Here is a 26338-nt window from a genome sequence, read left to right as displayed (position 1 = left end):
GCAGTGAGTGATTTGCACATGCTTGTAGCATGCCTTTGGTCATCCACAGGGCCTCGGACAGACAGAGGCTCAAAGAAGTTAAGATGAGCTTGATCAAGTCTCCATGGACAATGAGTGGCTAAGCCTTTCCTGTCCCCTCTGACATCAGAGCTGATGTTTCCAGTTTTTTTTGCCTATGTGCCAGGAGTATATCATCAGAACAGACTGGGTGCAGACTGCTCTTACCCCCATTTTATAGATGTTCATAATGTTTCCAGGTTCACCCAGCTAGGAACCCCAGGTTAGAACTACTAGTGGGGACTCACCCATTGCACAACGCCTGGCACATTGCAGAAGGCTTTGGGGCAGTCCTGGGGAAGAATAAACAAATATAGCTGATCTCAGCAACCAAGAGTCATACAGGAAAGTTCTTTTTACATGACTCAAACAGTGTAAATGACACTGATTTTCTTTTTTTTTTTTTTTTTTTTTTAAATTTATTTTTATTTATTTATACAAGCACTGGGTACAGTCAGAAGCGCAGGAGGGTGAGAGAATTCACCAGAGCCAGAGTGGGGAGCAGAGCAGGCAGAAGGACCGAAGTACACTGCTGAGGGGAGCAGCGGGCGGCAGGAGAGGCAGGAGAGGTCTGCGCGCCATGTGGGACCCTCCTCCGGTGGCCGGGGAGCAGCCGGGGATTGAACCAGTGCTGCAGAGGCTGCAGGCAGCTTCGCAACCCAGCGCTCAACTGCCGCGCCAACGGGGAGGCCTGACACTGATTTTCACTTAGAAAAATAATTAAGTCTTCCCCTTAAAAGCCAGAAGCAGTATTCTTACACTTACCCCATTAACCCGTGGGTGACAGTGAGTCTAGCTCTCTGGTAGTGAGCAGGGTGGGCAGATAGGACAAAACCTGGGAGGGGTCTTCTGCCACTTTAACTTCTGTGTAGTGTTGTAGGAATTGTGTTCCCTACAGGAGGAATTAGAGAAGTCCTGTCTTATCCTTACCTTTTCCAGATGTGTGTAGTTTCTTTCTCCCCACACAGCATGTTTTCTCAGACAGGTTCCATGTGGTCCTTCAGCCACTCTGCTTCCTGTCCTGTCTCATGCTGTCCCTCCCCAGACCCTGTCTTTAGTTCTCTCAGCGTGCAAGCCTCTCCTACTCCTTTGCCTTCCCTACTCGTACCCTTCCTTGAAGGCCCTGTACCATCTTTCCCTCCCCTGAGGGGGTGTGAAACATAGGTGATGTGGAGACCTGGTATATATCCCCAGCAGAGGAACTCTGCTTGTTAGAGAATGCTCAGTTAGGGTTGGGCTTGAGAAGAAGGGCAGTGGTGTGGGGGTTGCCAAGGGTTTCTGAGCATTCCATGATAGATAGTACACTTTAGGTGGGACCCAGGAGATCCAGAGTACTGGGAAAAGGCAGTAGATGAAAGACTTATTCTACTCTGGAAGTGGAGGTAGAGAGTCTGGGGCTTGGGGAGGAAGCGGCTCTCTTAGAGGCACCTGGGACCATCTAGCCTAGTCCTTGAGGGTTAGATTTTTGGGTAGTACTAGGGACAAGGGTGTGAGGCATGGTACTGGTCCTGCCTGGCAACCACCTAGGGGCCAGGTCAGCCCCCAGAGTCTTGCCATCAAGGTGGGTGTTAGCGCTACCTTGTTAGATCAAACTGGCCAGGATTTGGCTTCAAGCCCCTGTTGGCCTGTGCTGGTCTGGGTTGGGTTGTTACCGCTAGTGGGACTCTTCATATTTTTAAATAAAAGAGATATTGCAAACATGTCTGATAAAGGACTATTATCCAATATATACAAAGAATTCTTAAGAAAACAGAAGAATAGGGGCCTCCCCGGTGGCGCAGCGGTTGACCTCTGGGTTGCGAAGCTGCCCGCAGCCTCTGCAGCGCTGGTTCGATCCCCGGCTGCTCCCTGGCCACCAGAGGAGGGTCCCACATGGCGCGCAGACCTCTCCTGCCGCCCGCTGCTCCCCTCAGCAGTGTACCTCAGTCCTTCTGCCTGCTCTGCTCCCCGCTCTGGCTCTGGTGAATTCTCTTACCCTCCCGCGCTTCTGACTGTACCCACTGCTTGTATAAATAAATAAATAAATAAATCTTTTTTAAAAAAAAGAAAACAAAGAATAGGCCTCCCTGGTGGCGCAAGGGGTTAAGCACCGCACTATGAAGCAGTCCGCAGCCTCTGCAGCATGAGTTTGATCCCCGGCCGGCCAGGGAGCAACCTACATGGCACAGCAGACCTCTCCTGACTCGCCCGCTGCTCCCTTCGGCAGTGTGTTTCATTCAATCTGCCTTTTCTGTTCCCCACTCTGTCTCTGGTGAATCCTCTCACCCCCCTCCCCATCTCTGGCCTGTACCCCAGCTCTTATATGCATAAATAAATAAATCTTTTAAAAAAGAAGAAGAAAAAAAGAAAACAAAGAATCTGAATTTAAAAATTAGAACAATCTACTTATATAGATGGGAAATAAACCTCTGGAAAGACGCTCAAAATCATATGTCATCTAGGAAATGAAAATTTGAAACAACAGTGAGATACACACGTATTAGAATGGTGTAAATTCAAAACACCACCAAATGCTGCGAGGGATACGAGTGAGAAAATCTCATTGCTGATGGGAATGTAAAGTGATTCAGCTACTTTGGAAGGCAATTGGTAATGCCATACAAAACTAAACAGAATTCTTACCCCACAATCCAGCAGTTGTGCTTGTTGGTATTTTTGAGTTGAAAACTTCTGTGTGTTGAGAACATAGATGTTTATAGCCACTTTATTCCCAATTGCCAAAACTCAGAAGCAACTAAGATACCTTTCAGTTGATGAATGGATAAACTGTGGTATAGGGCCTTCCTGGTGTTGTAAGGGGTTAAGACACAACCTATGATGCTCACTGCAGCCACTACAGCGTAAGTTTGATCCCTGGCCGGGGAGGTGACCCATATGGCACAGCAGGCCTCTCCTGACTTGCCGTTGCTCTCCTCAGCAGTGTATTTCAGTCGCTCTGCCTGTTCTGTTCCCCACTCTGGTGAATCCTCTTACCCCTCCCAAACTTTGGCCTGTACCCCAGATCTTGTATGTATAAATAAATAAATCTTTAAAAATAAAATAAATTTAAAAAAATCAACTGTGGTATATCCAGCAATGGAATATTATTTAGTGCTAAAACAAAAATGAAATACCAAGCCATGAAAGGACGGAGGAATGTAATTGCATAGTACTAAGGGAAAGAAGCCAATCTGAAAGGCTACATTCCAATCATGGTATATGGTATGGATTATGTGTGCATAATCCATAAATTGTATAACAACAAGAGTGAACCTTAGTATATATTTATAATGGATTTTTGGTGAAAATGATCTGTCAGTGTAGGTGCATTAATTGTAACAAATACATCACTCTGGTGCTAGCTGTGGGCAGTAAGATAGTGAGTGTGTGCGGAGAACATAGAGGAACTCTGCTTTCATCTCAGTTTTGCTATAAACCTGAAACTACTCAAAGAATAGTCTAAGGTGGGCCTCCCCGGTGGCGCAGCGGTTGAGCGCTGGGTTGTGAAGCTGCCCGCAGCCTCACAGCGCCAGTTCGATCCCCGGCTGCTCCCCAGCCACCGGAGGAGGGTCCCACATGGCGCGCAGACCTCTCCTGCTGCCCACTGCTCCCCTCAGCAGTGTACTTCGGTCCTTCTGCCTGCTCTGCTCCCTGCTCTGGCTCTGGTGAATTCTCTCACCCTCCCACGTTTCTGACTGTACCCAGTGCTTGTATAAGTAAATAAAAAAATAAATCTTAAAAAATAAATAAATAATCTTTAAAAATAAAAAAAGAATAGTCTAAGGAATAAAAGGATAAAGAAACCAGCATATTAATCTCAGATCTTTTCACAGCCTGGCAGACATCTTGTTGTAGAAATAATACTGATAGTTGAGTTGCTTTAAAGATGACAAAGCGTCAGTTGACATACCACTTGAAATAAATTAATTTTTCAAGTAAACTGTTAGAATATTCCTATCTCAACAGGTTTATGAACTATGGTGTGTTCATTTTGATCTCTTTTCTTTCCCTCCAGGACAACCCTCCATATGATAAGGGAGCCTTCAGAATCGAAATCAACTTTCCAGCAGAGTACCCATTCAAACCACCGAAGATCACATTTAAAACAAAGATCTATCACCCGAACATCGATGAAAAGGGGCAGGTCTGTCTGCCTGTAATTAGTGCTGAAAACTGGAAGCCAGCAACCAAAACTGACCAAGGTGAAGTATGCTCCTTGTATTTTCCTCTTCTGGAGATGCTGCTGTCAGGCCAGAGAAACCTTACCTTACCAACTTGAGTGTATTGCAGCAGTACTGCCAAAATCCCACCAATTCTCATGGCCATGGCACATCTTAAAATGTTGACCTGTATAGGAGGTCCTTCTTGTGATCTCACAGCCCAATGGGGACATATGTAGACAGAACATCTTAGCATTTACTGTCTGTATGGTGAAGGCATGGGCACCATACATGGAACTTTTCTTGAAGGATTCTGGGACAAGAGGTGGTCAGAAAACATTGTTTAGAGTAGCCTCACACAGCATGCCAACCCAGATTTTAGGAAAGGAGGGTGGAAGGGACTTTCCAGACAAAAGGAGGGGCAAGAGCCAAAGCCATCAGGCAGATAGTAGAATGCCAGTGACTCAGAGTGAGTGGTGTCAGGGAGAGGCATAGTTAGATGAAAGCATGTAGTTGGATTTAGTGGGCCTGGAACAGGTGTGTGCTGTGTTCCATGTGGTCTAGGTATCTCTGAGTGAACACACACATGCTGTTTTGTTTATTTGAAAGATACTAGATTCAGTATTGTGCTTGGTCTCCTGTTTGTTCCAAGGAAATAATTGGATCGTGTCTAATTTTTATTTCTTAATTCCAGAATTTTCTCATATTTTTGGTGGTTTTCTGTTAAGGTCTTTTTACGATTGAAAAGAATGGGTAGTGCTGGAATTTGAGAGGCTGCAGGTAGCTTTTCAGTGAATGTGAGATAGTCATTTTTCAGGGGAATCCCTGGAGGACAGGATTGAGAACTTTTCTCAGGAAAGTTGCGTCTCACTCATTTGAAATACTCACCATGAAAGGCATCCATCAGACTTCCACAACTAGTAATAGAAAGGAGTGTGGGTACTGAAGATTGAGTCAGAGTAGAAAGCTCTCCAATGGGCTAGGCACTTGGTGATATCACTTGATGTTTATAAAAACTTAATAAAGTAATTCCTAGCTCTGTGTTGGAAGCCAGTAGCTACATTTGTTCAGGAACATCAACCCCAAACACAACTACTATTGCCCTTGTCAAATCATGTGTATTAAATACCGTGCCTGGGAATGGGCAGTCCTTAGAGCCTCCACCTGTCTGAGGCCCTGCATCTCAGGTTGCTGAGCCCCAAAGAGTTAGTTAGGTCTTCTCCATTATCTGAGAACTGAGGGATTAGGGACCAGTGGTAGAGACTTGCTTGGAGTAATACAAGTAAAACTGCTACTTTTTTTTTTTTTTTTAGATTTGTTTATGCATATAAGAACTGGTATCTAGGCCAGAGGTTGAGGGGAGAGGGGAAGGGATGAGAGGATTCACCAGAGACAGAGTGGGGAGCAGAACAGGTGGATCTACTGAAATACACTGCTGAGGGGAGCAGCAAGCAAGACAGTACTGCGCCATGTGTGGGTTAGCTCCCTGGCGGGGATCAAACTCATGCTGTAGTGGCTAGTGATAACTTGATAGCTCTGAGACTTTAACACCTGCTCCACCAAGGAGGCCCTAAAACTGCTACTTCTTACAGGCACTGGCTACATAAGGGGACTGTGTCAATATTATTCCTGGTTTCAGATTTCAGATCTGAATATAAAGCTAGAAAGCCTGTGCTTTTTCAGGTTGTAGGTCGTAGCTGCTCCCTATCCTCCTCTCTCCCCAATAGTCAAGATAGCCTGAGAAGCTTTTCATTCTTTTATAAAATAAACTTGGATTTTTTTTTTTAATGTGTATATGTACCATGATAGGCAGAATTACTACTTTGTGATTTGAGACACATAGAGTATCTTTCTAGAAAATCATTCTGTAAATTCCACCCTGCTTGACCTTGATCTCATCTTCACATACATCAGAACTGTTGTCTCTGGCATTTGATGCCAAGTTCCCATGTTTCTGTTGTCTAATTGCTGTGGAACAAACCACCTCAAAACCTAGTGGCTTAAAGTAGCACTTTATTATTTCTGATTCTGTAGGTTGACTGGACTCATCTGAGTGGTTCTATAGCTGGCTTTCCTGGGTCACTCATGGCTCGGGGTTGATCATTCAGTGTTTGTGGTATCTATATCATATGCTACTGCAAATAACAAGAATCAGCTGTGTGTGGAATATCCGGTATATGGAATAGGCAAATTTATAGAGACAGAAAGTAAATTAATGTTTGTCAGGAGCTGGGAGGAGGGTAAACAAAAAGTGACTACTAGTGACAGTGGGTTTTCTCTTTAGGTAATGAAAATGTTCTGGGCGTTAAATAGTGGTGGTGTCATACAACTTTGTGATTATACTAAAAAACAACTGAATTGTACACTTAAGAGTTTGTTTTGGTATGATTTATAGATCAATTTTTAAAAAGTAAAGTGGTATTAAATACAAAAACAGCAGAACCTCCCTGGTGGCACAAGGGGTTGAGTCTCAGCACTATGAAGCTATCGGCAGCCACTACAGCACAAGTTCAATCCCCTGCCAGGGAGGTAACCCACATAGTAAAGCAGACCTGTCCTGTCATGCCCACCCTCGCCTTAGCAGTATATTTCAGTAGATGCGCCTGTTCTGCTTCCCACTCTGTCTCTGGTGAATCCTCTCAACCCCGCCTCCATACCTCTGGCCTATACCCCAGTTCTTGGATGCATAAATAAATCTTTAAAAAATAAAAGATCAAGGGGCCTCCCCGGTGGCGCAGCGGTTGAGCGCTGGGTTGCGAAGCTGCCCGCGGCCTCTGCAGCGCCAGTTCGATCCCTGGCTGCTCCCCAGCCACCGGAGGAGGGTCCCACATGGCGCGCAGACCTCCCCTGCCGCCCGCTGCTCCCCTCAGCAGTGTATTTCGGTCCTTCTGCCTGCTCTGCTCCCCACTCTGGCTCTGGTGAATTCTCTCACCCTCCCGCACTTCTGACTGTACCCAGTGCTTGTATAAATAAATAAATAAATCTTTAAAAAAAATAAAATAAAAGATCAAGAAACTGGGGCTATACTATTTTTGAAATATGAGTGCTATTCTCTATATGAAGAGTGATGGGATGGGGGCCAAGGGTATGCTTTGAAAAAGCAGTCATAGGGGCCTCCCTGGTGGCGCAGAGGTTAAAGTCTCAGCGCTATCAAGCATGAGGTTTATCCTGGTTAGGGAAGCCAGGGAGCTAACCTGCTTGGCTCAGCAGACCTCTCCTGTCTTGCCCGCTGCTCCCCTCAGCAGTGTATTTCAGTCTGTCTGCCTGTTCTGCTCTCTACTCTGACTCTGGTGAATCCTCTCAACACCCCCCCACCCCTGGCCTACTCCCCAGTTCTTGTATGCATAAGTAAATAAAAAGAAACCTAAAAAAGAAAAAGCAATCATAGCTATCAATGTTCTTATTATGAAAACAAGCTAAATTCAGGGCCTCCCTGGTGGCATAAGGATTAAACATCAGCACTATGAAGCAGTCTGTAGCTACTGCAAAACAAGTTCAATCCCCCGCCAGGGAGGTGACCCACATGGTGCAACAGACCTCTCCTGTCTTGCCTGCTGCTCCTCTCAGCAGTGTATTTCAGTCAGTCCACCTGTTTTGCTCCCCACTCTGTCTCTGATGAATCCTCTCACACACACCCCCAACCTTGGCCTACACCTCAGCTCTTGTATGTATAAATAAATAAATTTAAAAGAGAAAAAAAGTTAAGTTCAGCTGAATTTTATTAGCACTAAGCTGAGGAACCAGAAATGTACCCAGCGAGCAGAGGAAGAATGAAAGAACTGATCAGAATCACTACATAAATTTGAAAATATTTAGACTTGATCAAAAAAGTCAAATTCTCAGGAAAAAATTAGACAAATAGAACTTGCTAAGTGAGTATCTTTTGAAAAGCAAGTCTTAATATAGGTATTAAGGTGATCATAGTGAGAAGCAGAGACCCAAATATTCCTAACATAGCAAGAAAACATGAAAACTTTTCAGGGTCCTCCACAAAATCAACCTATCATTAACCCTGTGAGGTTCCTACAGTAATGAAGCAGTGCCTTTTTTTTTTTTTTTTTTTAAGGATATGTATAGAAATATATCAAACAGTGGAATACCAGTGGGTGAAGCTGGGGAAATAGGAACAGAATAGCTTTATCATCATTCTGCTCAGTTGGGCAAGGCAAAATATGGAAGGGATAAATTTTGAAATAGAGATAAAAATAGACATCCTGGGCCTCCCCGGTGGCGCAGCCGTTGAGCACTGGGTTGCGAAGCTGCTCCCCTCAGCAGTGTACTTCGGTCCTTCTGCCTGCTCTGCTCCCCGCTCTGGCTCTGGTGAACTCTCTCACCCTCCCGCGCTTCTGACTGTATAAATAAATAAATAAATCTTTAAAAAAAAAAAAAAAAAAAACATCCAACATCCAAGGCCTGCTTCCTCTTAGAGAGAGTATAGGGGTATGTAAAAGGAGGTGATATGTTTGCCCCAGAGGTGGTCATGTCTGTCCCCCAAGAGTGGCCTCGGGATTGAATTAGAGAGAGATAGCCTGGCCTGCAGAGATATTTTGAGATCTTCCAGCCTTGTCTGCTCCTCACAATTGCCCCTCCTTGCTCAGACACCCCTCCTCCTTACTCTACCTGGACCCCATCTTCTCTGCATGTGTCATGCCACCTCACCTTTACTCTGTGCCCACCATGTTCACTGAAATCTCGATTGCTCCATCTCACCTGGTAGAATAAATAAGCAGAGGTGGGGGCACTTGGTCTTTTGATGACACAGCTACATGCTGTTCACCTTACTCAGCGTGATGTTATTGCTTGGTTGTGCCTTTGAGTATGAGTTAGCCAGCATTAGCATTTTCATCCATTCCTTGTAATGCTGGGGTGAAAAGCATGTCCACCTACCCCCTTCCCATAAAGGAATCTATTGTTGGCAGTGCAGAGGAGAAATGCCTTTTTGCTAGGAACAAAGCAATGAGCATTCTAGAGGTGCTGGTCATGGTAGGGGTAAGGGCAAGTGCGTAAGGTGGTGTAGTGGCTTGTCCACTTCTGAGGCGCCTTGGGGTTCGTGGACCTTCTGCTCTTCACCTACATCTTCTATACCTGGGACTTACTGCACTTTGGGCAGAGCATTGTGAAATCTACCCTGGGCTGTCAATTAGAGAGAGTGGTCATATGAATTTATCTTGGGCTCATTTAGGAGCTCCTAAGGGTCTTTGAGAAGGGCCTCATTATGCATTTACCAGGTTATGCATTCATGACACCCCCTTTGTTCTTGTAATCATTATTCAAACTACGCTGAACTGACTGCATTAGAGTTGTTGGGGGATATTCAGTTCCTGAAGGTTTGGGGGGGGGGGAAGGGAGGGGGACGAGGAATCACTCTGAACAATTATCTGCTCTAGTGTTGGCTGTCAGGTGCCTTGCCCCTATCACTTTCACCCAATTATAGATGAAAGATGGGTTGAGTGCTGGTGGCAAGAATTTTAGATAAATAGGAGGCTACTTCTGTCTTAAATGCAAACAGATGTAAAGCAGTGTTAAAGTCGGAGTTGTATTTCTCACCTAGGCCCTTTCTTGAAACTTTTGTAACCAGTAATGTCTTATTCTTTTCTTGGCAGTAATCCAGTCCCTCATAGCACTGGTGAATGACCCCCAGCCCGAGCACCCACTTCGGGCTGATCTAGCTGAAGAATACTCTAAGGACCGTAAAAAATTCTGTAAGAACGCTGAAGAATTTACAAAGAAATATGGGGAAAAGCGACCTGTGGACTAAAATCTGCCATGATTGATTCCAGCAAGTGTGAGCAGAGACCCCAAGCAGTGCATTCAGACACCCCGCAAAGCAGGACTCTGTGGAAAATTGACACGTGCCACCGCCTGGCGTTCGCTTGTGGCAGTTACTAACTTTCTACAGTTTTCTTAATCAAAAGTGGTCTAGGTAACCTGTAAAGAAAGGATTAAAAATTTAAGATGTTCTAGTTCTGCTTTCTTTGTTTTAAAAATCACTGCTTCAATCTACTTTAAAAGGATGGTGTTTCTTTTCTTGTCCAAATTTATCCAAAATCTTCAATTTACATTTAGTCCTTAATGTTTAAAAAAAGAGTGGATCTACTTCCCTTGCAGCACCCACTTTCTCACATTCAATTTATTTTTCGCTCATTCACTTCCGCAGACCCAGACCTGGTCTCCTCTGCAAAGGAGAAGAGACGGCACTTAGATATCTGGTGGCTTCTCTTCTCCTGTGTAGCACTGCTGATGTGGGAGTTAGTTCATATTCTCCAGTTTTTGACTGGAGTTTATAACATCCACAAAATGACTCCTCTAAAAGATTTTAAAACAAGCAAATCACCACCACACCACCACATCCCCAGAAAAAAAGGGAGACCCAGCTCTTACGTAAAAATCTAGCAAATGTTACTACAACAACATTGATTAAATGGGCAAATCCCGATATCTGTGTGTGTGTGATTGAACTCCAGGCTGGCTCAGCCTGTTTGGGGAAACCCTGCAACATCAGGTTTGTGGTGACCCCCAAGGGCCTTTCAGCCAGAGGACACTGTACACTTGTGTGAGGAATATCTCACCAGAGAAGCTTCTGCGGCTATAGGTTGGTGTTCTTCCTGCAGCCATTTTAGAAGATGTCATTGCAGACAACGTGAAAGCCAGAATGTCCATTTGAAATTCCACGCTCATCTGTCACCGAGCTCCATCTGAATGTGCCACGGAGTTTGCTCTCCAGCTCCTCAATGCAAGCAGCCCCACCATGGCCAGCCCTTCCTCCCTCGGCACAGTGTGACCCTTTTCGAGGTTGGAATTGGCGGGACTCCAGCCATAGCCAGCACCAGTCTGGGGTCGCCAGTGCCCTGCTGGCTGCTTCCTTCAGAGCACCCAGGCCAGGAACAAGACGGCTTCCCTATCCCTCTGGACTCAGCCTTTGCGGAGTTAGGCTCCATTTGAAGCTCACTCAATATCCTTTACATGTGTTTTATATTATTTTGACTGCCTTTTTTTGTAGAAATAAAAAATTGACCTTAGAATTTATCATCAGATGAACTTGTAAGGATTTGAGTGTTAATGTCTTTTCGAAGCAAGTGAGACTGTCCCTGAAACAGAGAATACCTGTCACACCAAGAAAACCAGTGGTCCAAATGCCATGTGTCACCAACTCTGCTTCTGTCACTGGTGGCTTCCCCTTCTTGGCTATGGGGGGCGGACTAGATCCTGGGAAGAAGACTTAAACTGTTTTTGGTTCTATAATTTGAGACCTTTCTGGGACTTATAAATCTGTAAGAGCTTGGTTTTAACTGCAGAAGTGGGAAGTGATGGGTAGGGTAGTTAGCATTCCGTCACTGAGTTGTCAGGTGCCTTGCCCCTGTGGTCTGTCTGAACTCAGTTTCTTCAGTGCTAGGTATGAAAGGGGCAAGATCTGGAGACTCCAGTGTGCCCAAGGTGGCAAGTGCGCCAGACCAGCATTTATTTCTGCATCTATCTCACTAGCAGAAAGGTGATGATGGGCTTCATTTCACTCATGCAGATTTGTAATAAAATGCCAAATTCTGTCAGAAGCTGTCCACATAAGACACCATTTGTTCTTGTTGCTTCTCTAAATCCAGAAATATCACCATTCTTGGAAACTGTCCCTTTGCTTCATATTTCTACCAGCACAGCTCTGCCCGCCTGTCACCCCCTCACTTCTCCGCTCCTCACCGGAGGATATCTTTCTCAGAGCCGGCAGCCCCTCTCAGGGACTCAGCAGAGGCCTGGCCCTTGGAGATTGAGGCAGCGGGTGGTCTTCCCCCTCTTGGGCCTGGGCAGCTTATTCCATTCAGCAGCCAGTGCTGTGTGTGGCTCAGCCCTTGGCAGGCTTTGAGTACTGGCTGGCAGCCCTGGCTGTTCCACAACAAACAGCTGGGTCCACTGGAGAAGGGGAGCAGCCACCGCTGACCTGAGCCCACTCAGGGATTCACCCTGTCAGGTTCTAGAAGTGAAGTGTGCCGGGTCCTCCTGTCCTCCCAGCTCCTCCCCCCATGACAGAGAATAGGCTTTCTAAGATGCTGCAATCTGGGTCTGCTGCCCTTAATAAAAATGCTCTCCAATACTGGTTTGGTTGTGTGGGTTTCTTCCTTAATGGAGGTGGGCAGTGCCAGGTACCTGTGCTCTCAGGTGGGGACTGGGTGGCCAGGGCCCAGGTTCCTGGGGCAGCTAATCTCTGGCAGCTTCTGCCTGCTTGCTCCTCTGTCAGAGGTGCACAGTGTTCTAGTCTTCTCCAAGGAACAGAAAAGGTTGCTTGGTCCAGATCATTAAGGACCTCTGGTGTGTCTGTGAAGGGGACAGCCTCCTCTGTATCCAGACACATCATTTCAGATCCTGTGAGCCACAAGGGGAGCAGACTAGGACCCCAGAAGTTTGGCTATCTTGATCAAGATAATGAAACTAGTGGAGGGTGTACTTGAAGGTGGGGTTTAGGCCATTGACTTGAATTATTCCAGTCAGCTACCTCCCTGGCCTCCCTGGTGGCCTAGGGGTTAAGTCTCAGTGCTGGCACCACTATGGCCTGTGTTCAATCCCCTTCAGGGAGCTAACCTACATGGCACAGCAGACCTCTCCTGTGTTGCCCCCTGCTCTCCTTACTGTATTAAGGGAAATCTGCCTGTTCCTGCCCTCCTGTCTGTCTCTGCTGAATCCTCTCACTCCCTGCACCTCTAGCCTACACCCCAGTTCTACGCCAAAAGCAAAAGGGAAAAAAGCCACTTCCCAATCCCTAGATGAGCAGCCTGTTAGGCACTCTCAGTCGCACTGACTCAGCACAGGACCCAGCCAGAGCTGTGACACTTTAAAAATTCTCAGCTGCCTGGGAACCTGACACCAGCTAAGACCAGGCCTGTCCTGTCAGGTATGCAGCTCTCCCAGGGGAACCTTTTTTGGGGTGACCTTTAGCAGAAAGGAAGATGATCATTTCTTCTGGTCATTAGCAGATCAATCTGCTAAGTCCCAGTACTATATCCTCTGAGTCCCAGGACAACCTCATGGGCGTACTTGATTCCTGTGCTGACTGTAGCATGGCTTCTGTGACCTTCTGGCCTCCTGAGGCTCCTCTGGCAAGTCCCCAGGACTTCCACATTGCCAAGGCCATGGGCTGGCAGCATCTCAGCTCTGCCTCCACTTGGTTTGTTTGGCAGCACTTTTGTGCCCCACCCTACAGAGCAGCCACCTGAACAGTCAAAGACAAAGCCAGAGCTGACTTTAAGTTCTTCCTGCCCCCTCTCCTCTGGCTTTTTCTCTCCCTGCTTCCCTTATACAACACAGAGGAGTAGCACCAATCCAGGGAATGGAGCTGAAGGTGGGACTTCAGTATGCCAAGCCCAGGGAATACCTGGTAAATGGCTATTTCTTGGGGGAATGGAATGTGTTATTCTTCATTGACAGGGTTCCTGGAGGCACCAAGTAGGCCTCAGAGGATCAGAGTGGAAAGGGCTACCCAATACTATGCAAGGACCATAACAAGCCCAGGGAGGGAAATCACTGACGAGCACTCCCTGACCCATCTGGGTGGGTTAGGAACCCCACTTTGGCCCAGTTTGCCATGTGTTTCTCCCCCACTCCACCATTGCAACACAGATCACAGCAATCATCCCCAAGTGTGTATATCACACTGAGTTTGCAGGCTGCTATGTGTTCCAGAACCAGTGCACAACCTCCATAAAAGACTAATGAATGAGTGGATTGAGTAATGAGTAATCCCATTGCCTAAGCAGGCCTGACATAAGAAACCTCTCCGGTGGGTGTCAATGACCAACCCCACAAGAGGCCTGTGGCCCTCTGCCTCCTTACCACTTTGTGAAATGGGCCTCACTATCTGATTACCCTCCCACTCTGGCCACATCCCTCTCTCCTCTTCATTCCTAAATGCTCATGGTCCCTAGTGCTAGACCCTCATCTTTCTTATCTCTCCATGACAGTAAGCACTCCTGCAGCTTCATTTAGCATCTGTGCAGACACCCATCACCTCTCCTGAGCCTCTGAGACACAAAGCCGTTTGCTTCCTCCTCTCAGAACAGCAGAATCCCCAAGAGAAGTGACTGTGCTAAAAGACAGTCTTTGGGCCACCCCTGCCAGCAGCCTGCAGGAGTATGGCCAGACCCCAATAGGCTAAGGTGAGGAAAGGTCAGGGCAACTGGAGGAATCAAACTGTGATCCAGTTCACAGCCATGAGTGAAAGGTAGGAGGAAAGAGTCTGGCTGGAAGAATCAAGATCAAGGGAAGGTTAGGATGGAAAATGGAGTCAGAAAAAGAGCTAACGTACAGTCAAGTGGTTAGGGGTACATGTGGTGGGGGGTAGAAGGTGGCAGGAAAGAGGAGCAAGATCCCATCTATAACCCTTCAGAAAGCTGCATACTCCTCAAGATTGCCTGGTAGGAATTCTTTTGGCAACTGATACCAAGCCTGGTACAGTGCATGGCAAATAAATGAAAAGTTTAAGTTCAAAGTCCCGCTCTAGCACTCCTGTCTGTAAAATGGGGACATTGGTATGCCTGGTGCATAGAGACAATAATGTGAGACACATGAGACAAGAGGACTATGTGGTGTTCCATCTGCCTTCCCATCCTCTGAAGCAAGCAGGACTGCTCCTGAGAACCTGTCCCCACCTTCCCCATCTGCACCCCACATCTCATTGATCCAAGGCTCACAGGTCCCAATCATAGTATATCCACATAACACAGGTCCAATTAGCAATCTGGGATCCCATTTCTACAGAAGACTGACCCTTCTAGAAAAATGTAAATGTATTCCTATCAACTCCCCAGACTTGTCCCCTTGGATGACAAAGGATTGCTTACTTTGAAAAGCAGATGTCATTTTAAATCAAAATTGAGATTAGAGCCTCCCCGGTGGTGCAGCAGTTGAGCGCTGGGTTGCAAAGGTGCCCACAGCCTCTGCAGCGATCCCCGGCTGCCAGGCAAGGGTCCCACATGGTGTGCAGACCTCTCCTGCCACCCGCTGCTCCCCTCAGTGGTGTACTTCGTCAATCTGCCTGCTCTACTCCCCGCTCTGGCTCTGGTGAATTCTCTCACCCTCCCACACTTATGACTGTACCCAGTGCTTATATAAAAAAAAAAAAAAAAATTGAGATTATACCCCCCCCACCAAAGAAGCCTAGTGAGAGCCTCCCTGGTGGCACAAGGGGTTAAGCGCAGCGCTGTGAAGCTATCCGCAGCCTCTACAGCATGAGTTCAATCCCCCACTGGACAGGAAGCTACCCACATGGCACTGCAGACCTCTCCTGTCTTGCCCACTGCTCCCCTCAGCAGTGTAGTTCAGTCAGTCTGCCTGTTCTGCTCTCCAATCTTCTCTGGTGACTCCTCTCACCCCTCCCACCTCTGATCTGTACCCCAGTTCTTGTATGCATAAATAAATCTTTTAAAAAAAAAAGAAGGGCCTCCCTGGTGGCGCAAGGGGTTAAGACACAACCTATGAAGCTAGCTACAGCCACTGCAGCACGAGTTAGATCCCCGGCTGGCCAGGGAGCTACCCACATGGCACAGCAGACCTCTCCTGACTTGCCCACTGCTCCCCTCAGCAGCGTATCTCAGTCAGTCTGCCTGTTCTGTTCCCTACTCTATCTCTGGTGAATCCTCTCACCCTCCACACCTCTGGCCTGTACCCCAGTTCTTGTATGCATAAATAAATAAATCTTTAAAAAAAAAAAAAAGCCTAGTGAGACATTCTTCCCCCACTCCCAAAATATAAAGAAAATCTCAGCATGAGCAAAACCACAATGTGAAGCCTGTTTTACATATCTTTGCTGGGTCAGTGACCTGAATTGAACCCCAAGAAGAGCTTTTGTTCTTTCTTAAGTCTGTCAAGATTTTCTGGGCAGTTTATAAAATACCCAAGTTTAAAAAATACATGTTGGGCCTCCCCGGTGGCGCAGCGGTTGAGCGCTGGGTTGCAAAGCTGCCTGCGGCCTCTGCAGCGCCGGTTCGATCCCCGGCTGCTCCCGGCCACCAGAGGAGGGTCCCACATGGCGCGCAGACCTCTCCTGCCGCCCGCTGCTCCCCTCAGCAGTGTACTTCGGTCCTTCTGCCTGCTCTGCTCCCCACTCTGGCTCTGGTCAATTCTCTCACCCTCCCGCGCTTCTGACTGTACCCAGTGCTTGTATAAACAAAACAAGCAAAACAAATAAATAATAAATGAAAACATGCTTAAAAATAAATAAAAGATACATGTTATTTTATTAATAAGCAATTTCTCCCAAATGTGCCTAAACAAGTTGCTCATTTTGCAGAGTGGCGGGCACTGTCAGGGCTGTCACAGGTCCATCCTGAAGCCAAAGGGGGTTGCCAAAACTCTGGTCTCCACTCCGAGCCATGTGGACTTGCCCAGGGTAGTGACAGAACCCACTATTGAGTATGGTTCTGGGCTGTGCCAAGGACTCCTCCCCTGGCCTCCACTCCTGAAGGACTAAAGGTTTGCTTGGCTGACTGTCAGGGTCACAGGTGAGAGGGCTCTAGGAAGGTTTCCAGAGTAGCTTCACCAGGATCCCCATCACCAGGTCTCTTGGAGTGCAGGTCATCAAGGGCACAGAGTTGTACGCCTTCCTGGGCAAAACGGGCCCAGAATGTGGGTGCGGTGAGGACACGCAATTCATGCAGCCGCTCCCAAGAGCAGGAAAAGGCATCGGGGCCCTCCCCACAGCCCCCAGTTGGAGGCACACTGGGGTAGCCCGGGTGCGCCATCAGTTCAGCCGTCAGGATATGGCCCTCGGGTATACCTTCCAGGGCCCTTGCCAGCGCCCCTGACACGCGGTGAGCGGACATGTGCCGGCCGCAAGTGCTCAGGCCCAGGAAGGCGTCAGTCCACCTGTGGAAGGAGGAGGGGTGAGTGTTTCAGCAGAAGGGACCAGAAAGACCTGAGAGGCGGGACTAGGCTGGGGCAGGACTTATCTGGGATGGGGCCTAGCCCTTCCAGGCGGAGAGAGCTGGGCCGGGAAGGGGGTGGGGGAGCTCACCTTAGGCCATGCCTTGAGAAAGGGTCGACCGCAGCCTGAGCATCGCGCTCCAGCCTGCAGGCGAAAGTGCGCGCCGAGGTCTCCAGCCACGAGCAGCCGGCCACCCCGCGCTCTAGCGGCAGCCGCGTGAAGCGCACCCCGTAAGTCTGCAGCGCCTCTGCGAACACCTGGCACACACCTGAGAGGCGGACGGAGTCAGAGACGGGCAAGTTCTGTCACCTGGGGCATTTCCCACTCCATCTGGGGCGCATTGCTCCCTGCCTAGGATCAACACCCCCCAAAATGTGAGCCTTTCTTATTTTAATCAAACCCTCTCACCTGGGAGTACGTGCACGTGCTGGTGTCCGTCCACGTGAGTAGGGTCCTTGCCCAGTAATTCCCGGAAGCGACTCAGCTGGGCTTCCAGTTCTTCCCGAACCTAGAAGTAGAGGACTTAGATACCTTCAACATCCGGGCCCAGCTAGCGAGGAGGACCCCCTCCAAGTGCCTCCTTGTTGCTTCTCCGGTGTCTGAACAAGGCAAGCATCCAGCGCCCAGCTCCCGCCCCTCGGGGCTTCGTGGTACGCTGGGGGCGGCACTTTGGGGGTGATGGTCAGCATCCTCCAGCAGCCGCGCCTCCGCACCTGGGGCAAGGCCACGCACCCGGCGGCCACCGCCTCCCGGAATCCCATCTTGCCGAGGAAGAAGCCTTCAGGGCTGAGCAGAGAAGAGGCGCCGTGGCGGGCCGGGCCCACAGGGCGGCCCTCGGACAGGTTGGCGTGGAGGCCCGTGGGGATTTGGTGCCTGCGGGCGAAACGCGAGCAGGAGCACCGGCGGCCGCGGAGCGAACGGCGTCCAAGCCCGCCCGGACCCCACGGGGGGCCGCGCCTCACCTGCGGGCCAGCTCTGCAGCGCTCTCCGCTGCTGCGCCATTGACCAGAAGGGACACGCTGGTCACGGCCCCCGCCAGAAAGGCCTCTACGATGCCTTCATCCCGCCGCGGGCAGTAACCAAAGTCGTCCGCGGTGACGACCAGCCGCACCCGCGGCCGCGCCATGGATGCCCTCGCCGGCACCCGGGGATCCGGGGGAAGAAGGACGGAGAGTTCAAGGCCCGCCCCGTGACGTGGCCTAAGCCACGCCCAGAGGCGGCTGCGCTTCGCCTTTGTTCGCGCCATCTACGGGTTCAGGTGTGGTCCTGCAACGACCCACCCCACTATCGCGCTCCGTGTGCTCTATCTACCCTAATCAGAGCAAGGCTCTACTTAATGCAACTTGGATCTAACTGCAAAAATAAAAATATTTTACATGAAAAATCCAGAAAAAAATCTCCTTTGGCCTCCCCGGTGGCGCAGCGGGTTGAGCGCAGCGCTTTGAAGCTGTCCACAGCCTCTGCAGAGGTGGTTCTATCCCGGCCAGCGAGAATCCCACATGGTGCAGCAGACCTCTCCTGTCTCGCCCGTTGCTCCCCTCAGCAGTGTATTTCGGTTGGTTTGCCTGTTCTGTTCCCCGCTCTGTCTCTGGTGAATCCTCTCACCCCTCCCGTGCCTCTGGCCTGTACCCCAGCTCTTGTATAAAAATAAATAAATCTTTAAAAAAAAAATCTCCCTTATCTTTTCCAGAGGTGACCACTGTTAACTTTCTGGATAGTATCCTTCCAGTAGTTTGTCTAAACAAATAATCATACCTAATCATCTTCCCCACCCCAAAGATAATGATGATCACCTCAATGTTATTCTTGTAATGTTTCATTTTTTTGTAGTGACTATGAACTTTGTCATGCTTTTTTCAGTCATTTATATTTCTTCTTTTACAAATGATCTATTTGCCTTTTGCTGATTTTTCTTTTGATTAGCAAAAGTTCTAAGCAATGAGAAAATTAAATAAAACTTATGTCCATGGCTTCGTTTGAGAAAGTATTAGCTCCTGTTTCTGTCTCTTGGGTTCTGTGCAGGACTACAAATTTTACATTCCTACATTCATTTTTTTCTCTATGGTCTAGAGAACTTTTCTTTCTAGATGACTAAACAGTCACCATGATTGACAGCCAGAGTTTCATCATGATGTTCCTGTCTTGATTTTCCCAAAGGAAAGTATGTATGTCCAGCCTATGAGATTGGTAATGTCATTTCTGTCTTACCCTTGAGGAAATTGAGACTCAGATAGGGAAAGTGTCTTACCCAAGGTTACCCTGCCAGAAGAAGTGGATCTGGGACTCCCTTGAATGAAGTTCTGGGTATGCACCTGGGCCTGCTGTCCTCTTGACCCTGGCAGCTCAGGGGCAGAGAGGGCAGAGCCATGCTTGCAAATAACAATGCCCACCTGATGGGTATTTTAAAAGTTAGAGGTCTCAAAAAGCCCTTCCCCAAGCTGTTGGCATAAAGATTATTGTATTCAATTGTGATTGTCAGACCTAAACCAACCATTATTCTTCAATGGAAAGTTGGCTCCTGGAAAAACCAGAAGTCCTAGGGATTTGGAAGGAGCAACTGATATTTCTTGGGCAACTCGTGTATTAGAAATATTAGAGTTAGGGGTGAATGACTCAGTTTCTACACCCGAGGAGTGCCATCTGGTGGCAAATAACCACAAGACTGTGGCAGAATTTAGGTGGGATTTTCAGTAATTCTGTTGAAGGCGGTGGGGGGGGCTGTCTTTTGGTAGGGCGACTCCCAGGAGGTGAAACCTGGTAGGGAGACTGCATAAGGAGTCACTGGGCAGAGGGGGAAAGTAGGGAGAAATTATGAAGATACAGGCCTCTTATTGGGGTGCCCCATATGCTGTATGAAAATTTTATTTAATTTATATACTCCCAGATGGAAGAATGCTCAATTCTGTTTACAGCAGAGAAACAGAAAGTGTGAGTCACACCCACAGGAAACAGCAGAGCTGGGAATTGAAGCTAGGTCTATGACTTAGAGCCGGCATCCTCCACTAAGCTCAGGCAGACTGCTGAGGGAAAAGGGCTTAAGACAGATCCCGGGGGTAGTCCACACTGGGCGAGCGGAGAACCCTGGTAAAGAGCAGAGAGCAGGAGGCCCAGAATAGCGTAAAAACAGAAGATAAGAAGAAACTTTGTCCCTTCAGCTCTCCTCAGGGCAGGTGCGGAAGGAGAATCCGAGTCCCAACGTAGGGGTTTCCAGCCTGGCGGGGTGGATCATCAGCATCTTCCTCTGCCCACTGCCTGAGAGAAGGTGGGCGTGGCAGCCTGGGGATGCGGGGGCGGAGCCAATGTGTCCCCGCCCCACTATTGTGCGCCTCCGTGGAGAGCCAATCAGGGTGTTGCATGCAAATGAGAAGGCCGGTTGCCTGAAGGGCGACCCCAGCACAGTGTCGCCGCGCTCCAGTGGGCGCAGACCGCACTGGCTGGCGCGGAGCGAGGCGTGGACTCCGGCAGCCGGACGATCCTGGCCAGGGGTAGATACAAGAGCTGCCCAGAGTCTGGGAGGAGGTCTGGGAGGGTCGCGCACACTCAGCCCTAGAGGTGTGGGAAGCAGGATGCAACGACCCCATCCCTGATCATTCTAGACAGGGGCGGGGCCCAGATGCAGAGGGCTAAGGTGGAGGGAGACTGAGCGCAGGAAGGGCAGATGCATGAAGCTGGAGGAGTGCGGGAAGCAAAGGAGTTAGGAACCCGGTCACCACTGACCCGTGGTGGACGAACGGAGGAAAGCTTGCTCAGGAACACGGGGGAACCTCGCGCCGTCTCCCTGCCTAGAACAGAGAGGAATTTCCGTGGCTGTGTTGCAGAACTGAAGAGAGAGGTGGCAGGGATCGGGCCTGGCCGTCGACACCATGACCAGCTGCCGTCACCACTCCGGATACTTGGCGGATGATGAGGCCGGCCACACCACTTATATGGCTCGGGTAAGTCTGCCCAGCAGGGTTCAGACCCTTAGATCACCCAGCATGTTCCCCACCAACTCTGGGGCCAAGATCACACAGTCCCCTTTGTTATTTCCTTTGATCACCCCTTTGGGCCTCTTAGTGATGGCTTTATCACCTTGATGGTTTTCTGACCCCTGCTGGGTGCTAGTCACCTACAATTTCATTCTCTCTGCCCCCTGACCTCCAGTGGCCTGGAGAGGAACTTAGTGGAACAGGATCCTAGATTGTAAGAATGAATCTACTGAAGGCAGTGAGCAGGAGCACAGGGGTCAGGGCCAAAGGCCGACCGTTTAGACCAGCAATGGAGACAGGTCTGGCCTGCTCTCTGGACATATAATGAGCCCTAGTGGGACTCAGAAGGGTTTTGTAGTTGCCTTTTCATGCTCCACTGTGAAAGCAGAATGGGCTTTCACACTTGGTCAGATCTTTTGTACCTAAAATGGCAACCCTAAATAGATAGATCCTTACTTTGCAGAAGAGCATATTGAGTCTCAAAAAGAAAAGGAGATATGCTCATAGCCATATTCCCTGAAGGTGGCAGAGCCAGAGTCCAAACCTATGGCTGCCTAACTGCAAAATATAGTTCCTCTGCTGCCCACTCCCTACCTAGCTCATGATGCCCTAGGAGGACCCCAGGGGCCCCTCCCCCTGTGATCTCCTCTGCCCACTGTGATATGCCTGTTTGCTCAGGTGCAGCCACCTAAGAAGCCACTGTTCCCAGAAATGGGGCATGCCTCCAAGCTTGGCCCCATGCCACATCCACCATCAACTTATGGCCCCACGGGCAGCTCAGGACTCCACAGTCATTGCAGAAAGCCAAAGAGCCCTCAGTCATTTGGCAGTTTCCTGGATTTCCTTGTTGAGGGCCAGGTGTTGGATAGTCTACAGACGGTGGTGGAGGAGGCAACTGAGCGAGTGGCCACCATGAAGACAGAGGCTGGGGTGCCGCTGGTGGAGGTGCAAGACCCGTTGGAGGTGCCAAGGGGTCGGCAGCACAGGCGTACTCGGCCCAACCTTCGTACTGTGCTCCGGCACCGTGCACAGCCCAGCCTCTGCACTGGACACCCCAACAACTACCCATCCTGTTCCAGTTCCATGTCTGACTCTCCCAGCAGTTTCATGACTGGCTGGCTGGATTCCCATAGCCAGGACAGCTACTTGGGTGCCCATGGTTTAGGCCCACTGCCACCCATAAGGAACAGACTACTGATGGAGAAGAACCTCAAACGACTGCTGCGACTGGAGAATAAAGGGGTGAGATTTGGGTTCATGGTATAGAAGGGGTGTGGAATGGATCCCAGTCCAGAGCCTGGGGCCAGGGCCACGCCTGATTTGGCTGCTCCTGGACACCTCTGAGATTCCCCCTTTTTCTGCAGAAAGGCCTGGGTCTACCCAGCTCCCAGAGTGACTCCCTATTCTGGGAGTCACTGGGTAGCCAGGCTAGCAGCCAGTGGACCTCGGAGCAGCCCCTGTCCTGGTTCTCAGGCCTGATGGGCTCCAGCATGAGCACACCTGAAACATCAGAGGCAGGGATTGGAGAGGAGGATCTGATTTTCCTCAAACAAGAGTTCAACAAAGAGATCCAGTCCTTGCTGAGCCAGCCACTGCCCTTCAACCTCCCTGGCTACTGTTCTCTCCAAGAGCCCCACCGTACCTTCGACTTCCTGGCAGAGCACCACCTCTTCCCTGCCCTGCAGCACATCATCAACCAGGCTGTGGACAAGCTCAGTGGTGCCCGCCGCCACGATGGCTGTCCTCTCTTCCCATCAACAGAATGGGAGGCCACCAGAGGGCCTAATTCCAACCCCATGCCAGGTTCCAAGCCAATCACCCTTACTGATGAGAAGGAGCCCAATGAATCGATCCCCTCCACAGCTTCCAACTCCAAGATGGTTTGGAGAAAGAGCAACAAGGACAGAGGACGGGCCAAACCTAAGGAAGGCGGTTCCCCTGTGTCTAGTGCCCAGGGGTCCACCAGATTCACACTACAGGTGACACCCACAGAAGAATCCAAGGTCCGTGACCCCTCCCCCTCCCCCAGGCAGGAGGTGCCTGATCAGGATGGTGAAGTAGAAAGATCACCCATGCCCACTTCCAGGCCCTCTCTAACCTTCCCCCAGAGGCCACAGCCCTGGCGAAGTCTGCACCTCACACTGCCTTCCCCCAGAATTGTGGTAGAATTGCCCTCTGACCAGGCCCACCCCACAACCCCAGTCACAGCACCACCAGCCTCCCCCTGCATTCTGTCTTGCCACCGCCACCACCACCCACCACCACCACCACCACTCCCACCCCACCACCACCACCACCCCCCATGTGTACCACCACCACCCCATTCACCTTGGTAGACAACTACTCTCCTCCTACTTCACTGTATATGGAAATGGCCTCCTCAAGGGTGGGACCAGAGGGCTTAGGGATGGGTGTGCAAAGGAAGAGTTTCTATAGCCACCACACCACTCCTAGTAGCTACTGTCACTGGCAGGTGCCCAAGGCATCTTGACCTGCCCTGTGGAAACCACCTGAGCAGGGGAGGGGCTGATGGGGAACCAGGAATCCTGTTGTTATCAAAGACAAATAAAGACTCTTTTTTACTCTGGGTATTTCTTTAACATTTGCAAATGAATCTCAGAGGTCCTCCCATGTGGGAAATGTCCTGTCCCTTGTGGACAGCGGGTTTAGCCCAAAGTGGGGTCCTGCATCCTAGGCCTAGTTCCTTCTGACCCCACAACCTAAGACAAGGACTCTCCAATGTGACTGCCTTGCTGAGAGGAAACTGCCAGCAAGTGTAGTAGAATATGTCGGTAGCCTCACCTGGTAAATCCCAGCACAGCTCCTACCTACCTCTCACCCACCAAGGCCAGGCACTCTTCCATCCTATGAATGATGATCAGGGTGATAAACTTCAGGAGTCCAGGCTGTCTAGTCTCAGGTTTGGCTAGTACTGTGACCCGTGTATGGGAAGCATGAGGGTTGGTCAACTTCCAGGACCTGTTTTCATCTGCTGAACTGGACAGCATAGAGATGTGACAAGTGTGATGTCCATGGAGGTAACGTGGAGGGTACTCTAGGAAGAGAGACTTCCCAGGGTTGCTGGGTGATGTGACATATCTCTCTTTTCCTCTCTGGCTGCTGCACAGAACCCAAATTACAAGCTTGCGAAGAAGAAGCCACTGCCCACCATCTCGTCCAAGTCTTCTGAGTCCAGCATCTCTAACCCCTGGCAAGAGGAGCTCATCAACTACTTGACAGAGCAGGCCCTCTCCTTGCTCATCTATAAGTACAAGTATGAAAAGAGGCTTACCAAACAGCTGGGCTTTATCTCATTCCCCATCACCGAAGTGCTCATGGACCTCTTCCTGGGCTTCAAGAAGGTGAAGGGATCCTGCATCCACCTGTCCTCCAAGATTGACTGGAGCTGCCTGCTGCAGAAGCTGGAGGAGGCTGAGTGGGCCCAACAGGCATCCCAGGGCTCCCAGCAGGCATCCCAGCAGGCCTCCCTGCAAATGTCCTCGCAGGCCTCCCAGAAGGCCTCCCCCAAGGTGTCCCTGAAGGCCTCCCAACAGGGGTTCCAACAGACCTCCTGGCAGACCTCTCAGCCCAGCAAGGAGTTCCCCTCCACAGTGCCACAGCTGGTCACCAACAGAGAGCAGGATGGCACCACATCCTCTCTCCACAGCGACTTGCTGCATGACCCGCTTACCTCTCAGGAAAATACCACAACAGAGGAGCAGGAGCTCATGAGCCCATCAGAGCTCAAGCTCTCTACATCCCCCAGCACCAGCATGGGCTCCACTCAGTTCAAGCAAGCAATAAATAAGGAGGACACCCAGGGCAGTGAGGTGGATGACAGCTTCTTTGGGGAGAAGGGAGAGCCCCATAGCCTCCTGGAGCCTCATGGGGAAACCCCAGTCAGCCTTTCCTCAGACATGAGTCATGGTGATCCCCCGTGAGGTCTCCTGGACACCCTAAGTGCTTGGTTCCCCACTACTCCTGCTCTGTCTGAATGTTGCCCACCCTGCTGCCCATACATTTTACCCTAAGCAGAGGGCATGTGCCCATGAAGAGCTCAACTTTGCTGAGACTCTCAGAATAAATAAAAAATAATGATTCTTATAATGATGGGGCAGTGGTTTAAGAGGTTTCAATCTCCCTACCTGCACAGCTGCCCTTGGGTGGCACCTCCAAATGGCCAGCGCTGGCTGCAGCCACCTTCATTTTTTTTAAAGATTTATTTTATTTACTTATGCATACAAGAACTGGGGTCTAGGCCAGAGGTGCAGGGGGGTGAGAGGATTCACCAGAGACAGAGTGGGGAGAAGAACAGGTGGACTGACTGAAATACACTGCTGAGGGAAGCAGCGGTGAGATAGGAGAGAACCGAGACTTTAATCCCTGTGCTACCAGGGAGGGCCCACCTTTTTTTTTTTTTTTGCATGGAAGAGCTAGGGTAGATCGGAGGTGCAGGGGAAGGAAACGGGGCGGGGGGGGGGTGGAGGATTCACCAGAGACAGTGAGGACAGGAGCAGAGCAGGCTGATTAGTTGAAATACACCTCTGAAATACACTACTAAGAGGAGCAGTGGGTGAGACAGGAGAGGTCTGCTGTGCCATATGTGGGTCAGCTCCCCAGCAAAAGATTGAACTCAGGCCGTGGTGGTAATAGCACTGAGACTTAACCCCTAGGCCACCAGGGAGGCCCCTGAAGTCACCTTCATGACAGCTGGCAGTACTCTGACCCCTGTGGCCTTAAGGATCTGCTAAAACACAAGTCCTCTTTTCCACTTCAATCTGCACCTTCTGGGTCTCCCTGGTGGCGCAAAGGGTTAAAGCAATCCGCAGCCTCTGCAGCATCAGTTCGATCCCCAGCTGACCAGGGAGCAACCCTCATGGCACAGAAGACCTCTCCTGATTCGCCCTCTGCTCCCCTCAGCAGGGAACTTCGATCAATCTGCCTGTTCTGTTCCCCCACTCTGTCTCTGGTGGATCCTCTCACCCCCTCATCTCTGGCCTGTACCCCAGCTCTTGTATGCATAAATAAATAAATATTAAAAAAAAATCTGCACCTTCTGGGCTTTTCAAACTTCTTAGGCCTCATGATGCCCCTCCCTCAAAAGCCCCCTGCATCATCACTCCTTCTTCCAGAGGACTGCTCCTCTGTTAGGGGCTGCTCCTTGCTCCCTTTGACATGTCACACCCTCATCTTCCCACTGAAGAGTTTTTTTTTTTAAAGATTTATTTGTGCATACAAGAACTGGGGTACAGGTCAGAAGTGTGGAGGGT

General features: G+C 49.7%; 3 protein-coding genes across 4 annotated transcripts in view; 2 read left to right on the top strand and 1 right to left on the bottom strand.

Annotated features, from left to right (window-relative positions):
• UBE2L3 (ubiquitin conjugating enzyme E2 L3) overlaps window positions 1-12297 on the top strand; it is a 47773-nt gene extending 35476 nt beyond the window's left edge. The window contains exons 3-4 of the mRNA XM_037495637.2: window positions 4052-4238; window positions 9800-12297. Of these exons, the coding sequence (XP_037351534.1) occupies window positions 4052-4238; window positions 9800-9954 (342 nt within the window). The 3' untranslated portion in view covers window positions 9955-12297. The remainder of the gene's footprint in view (window positions 1-4051; window positions 4239-9799) is intronic.
• Window positions 12298-16410: 4113 nt separating this feature from the next.
• Window positions 16411-18256, bottom strand: YDJC (YdjC chitooligosaccharide deacetylase homolog). Its single transcript, XM_037496142.1, has 5 exons — window positions 18063-18256; window positions 17814-17973; window positions 17509-17608; window positions 17191-17368; window positions 16411-17042 (listed from the first exon to the last, which is right to left on the bottom strand). Exons 1-5 carry the CDS (start codon window positions 18224-18226, stop codon window positions 16673-16675), a joined length of 972 nt encoding a protein of 323 aa, XP_037352039.1. The 5' UTR covers window positions 18227-18256; the 3' UTR covers window positions 16411-16672.
• A 2254-nt stretch (window positions 18257-20510) lies between these two features.
• On the top strand, window positions 20511-25186 carry CCDC116 (coiled-coil domain containing 116). Of its 2 annotated transcripts, none has more exons than XM_037496193.2 (5): window positions 20511-20585; window positions 20919-21035; window positions 21747-22310; window positions 22433-23047; window positions 24197-25186. In XM_037496193.2, exons 2-5 carry the CDS (start codon window positions 20964-20966, stop codon window positions 25007-25009), a joined length of 2064 nt encoding a protein of 687 aa, XP_037352090.1. In that variant the 5' UTR covers window positions 20511-20585; window positions 20919-20963; the 3' UTR covers window positions 25010-25186. The 2 variants fall into 2 exon arrangements, with proteins under 2 accessions (XP_037352090.1, XP_037352089.1); XM_037496192.2 differs by having other exon boundaries at window positions 22433-23071.
• The last annotated feature ends 1152 nt before the right edge of the window (window positions 25187-26338 follow it).

This window comes from Talpa occidentalis, unplaced genomic scaffold (genome assembly GCF_014898055.3).
Source record: "Talpa occidentalis isolate TD23 unplaced genomic scaffold, MPIMG_talOcc4v2.1 talOcc4.8, whole genome shotgun sequence".
Classification (NCBI taxonomy): domain Eukaryota; kingdom Metazoa; phylum Chordata; class Mammalia; order Eulipotyphla; family Talpidae; genus Talpa; species Talpa occidentalis.
Note: the sequence above shows the minus strand (reverse complement) of the source record. Positions and strands in the feature narration are given on the sequence as shown.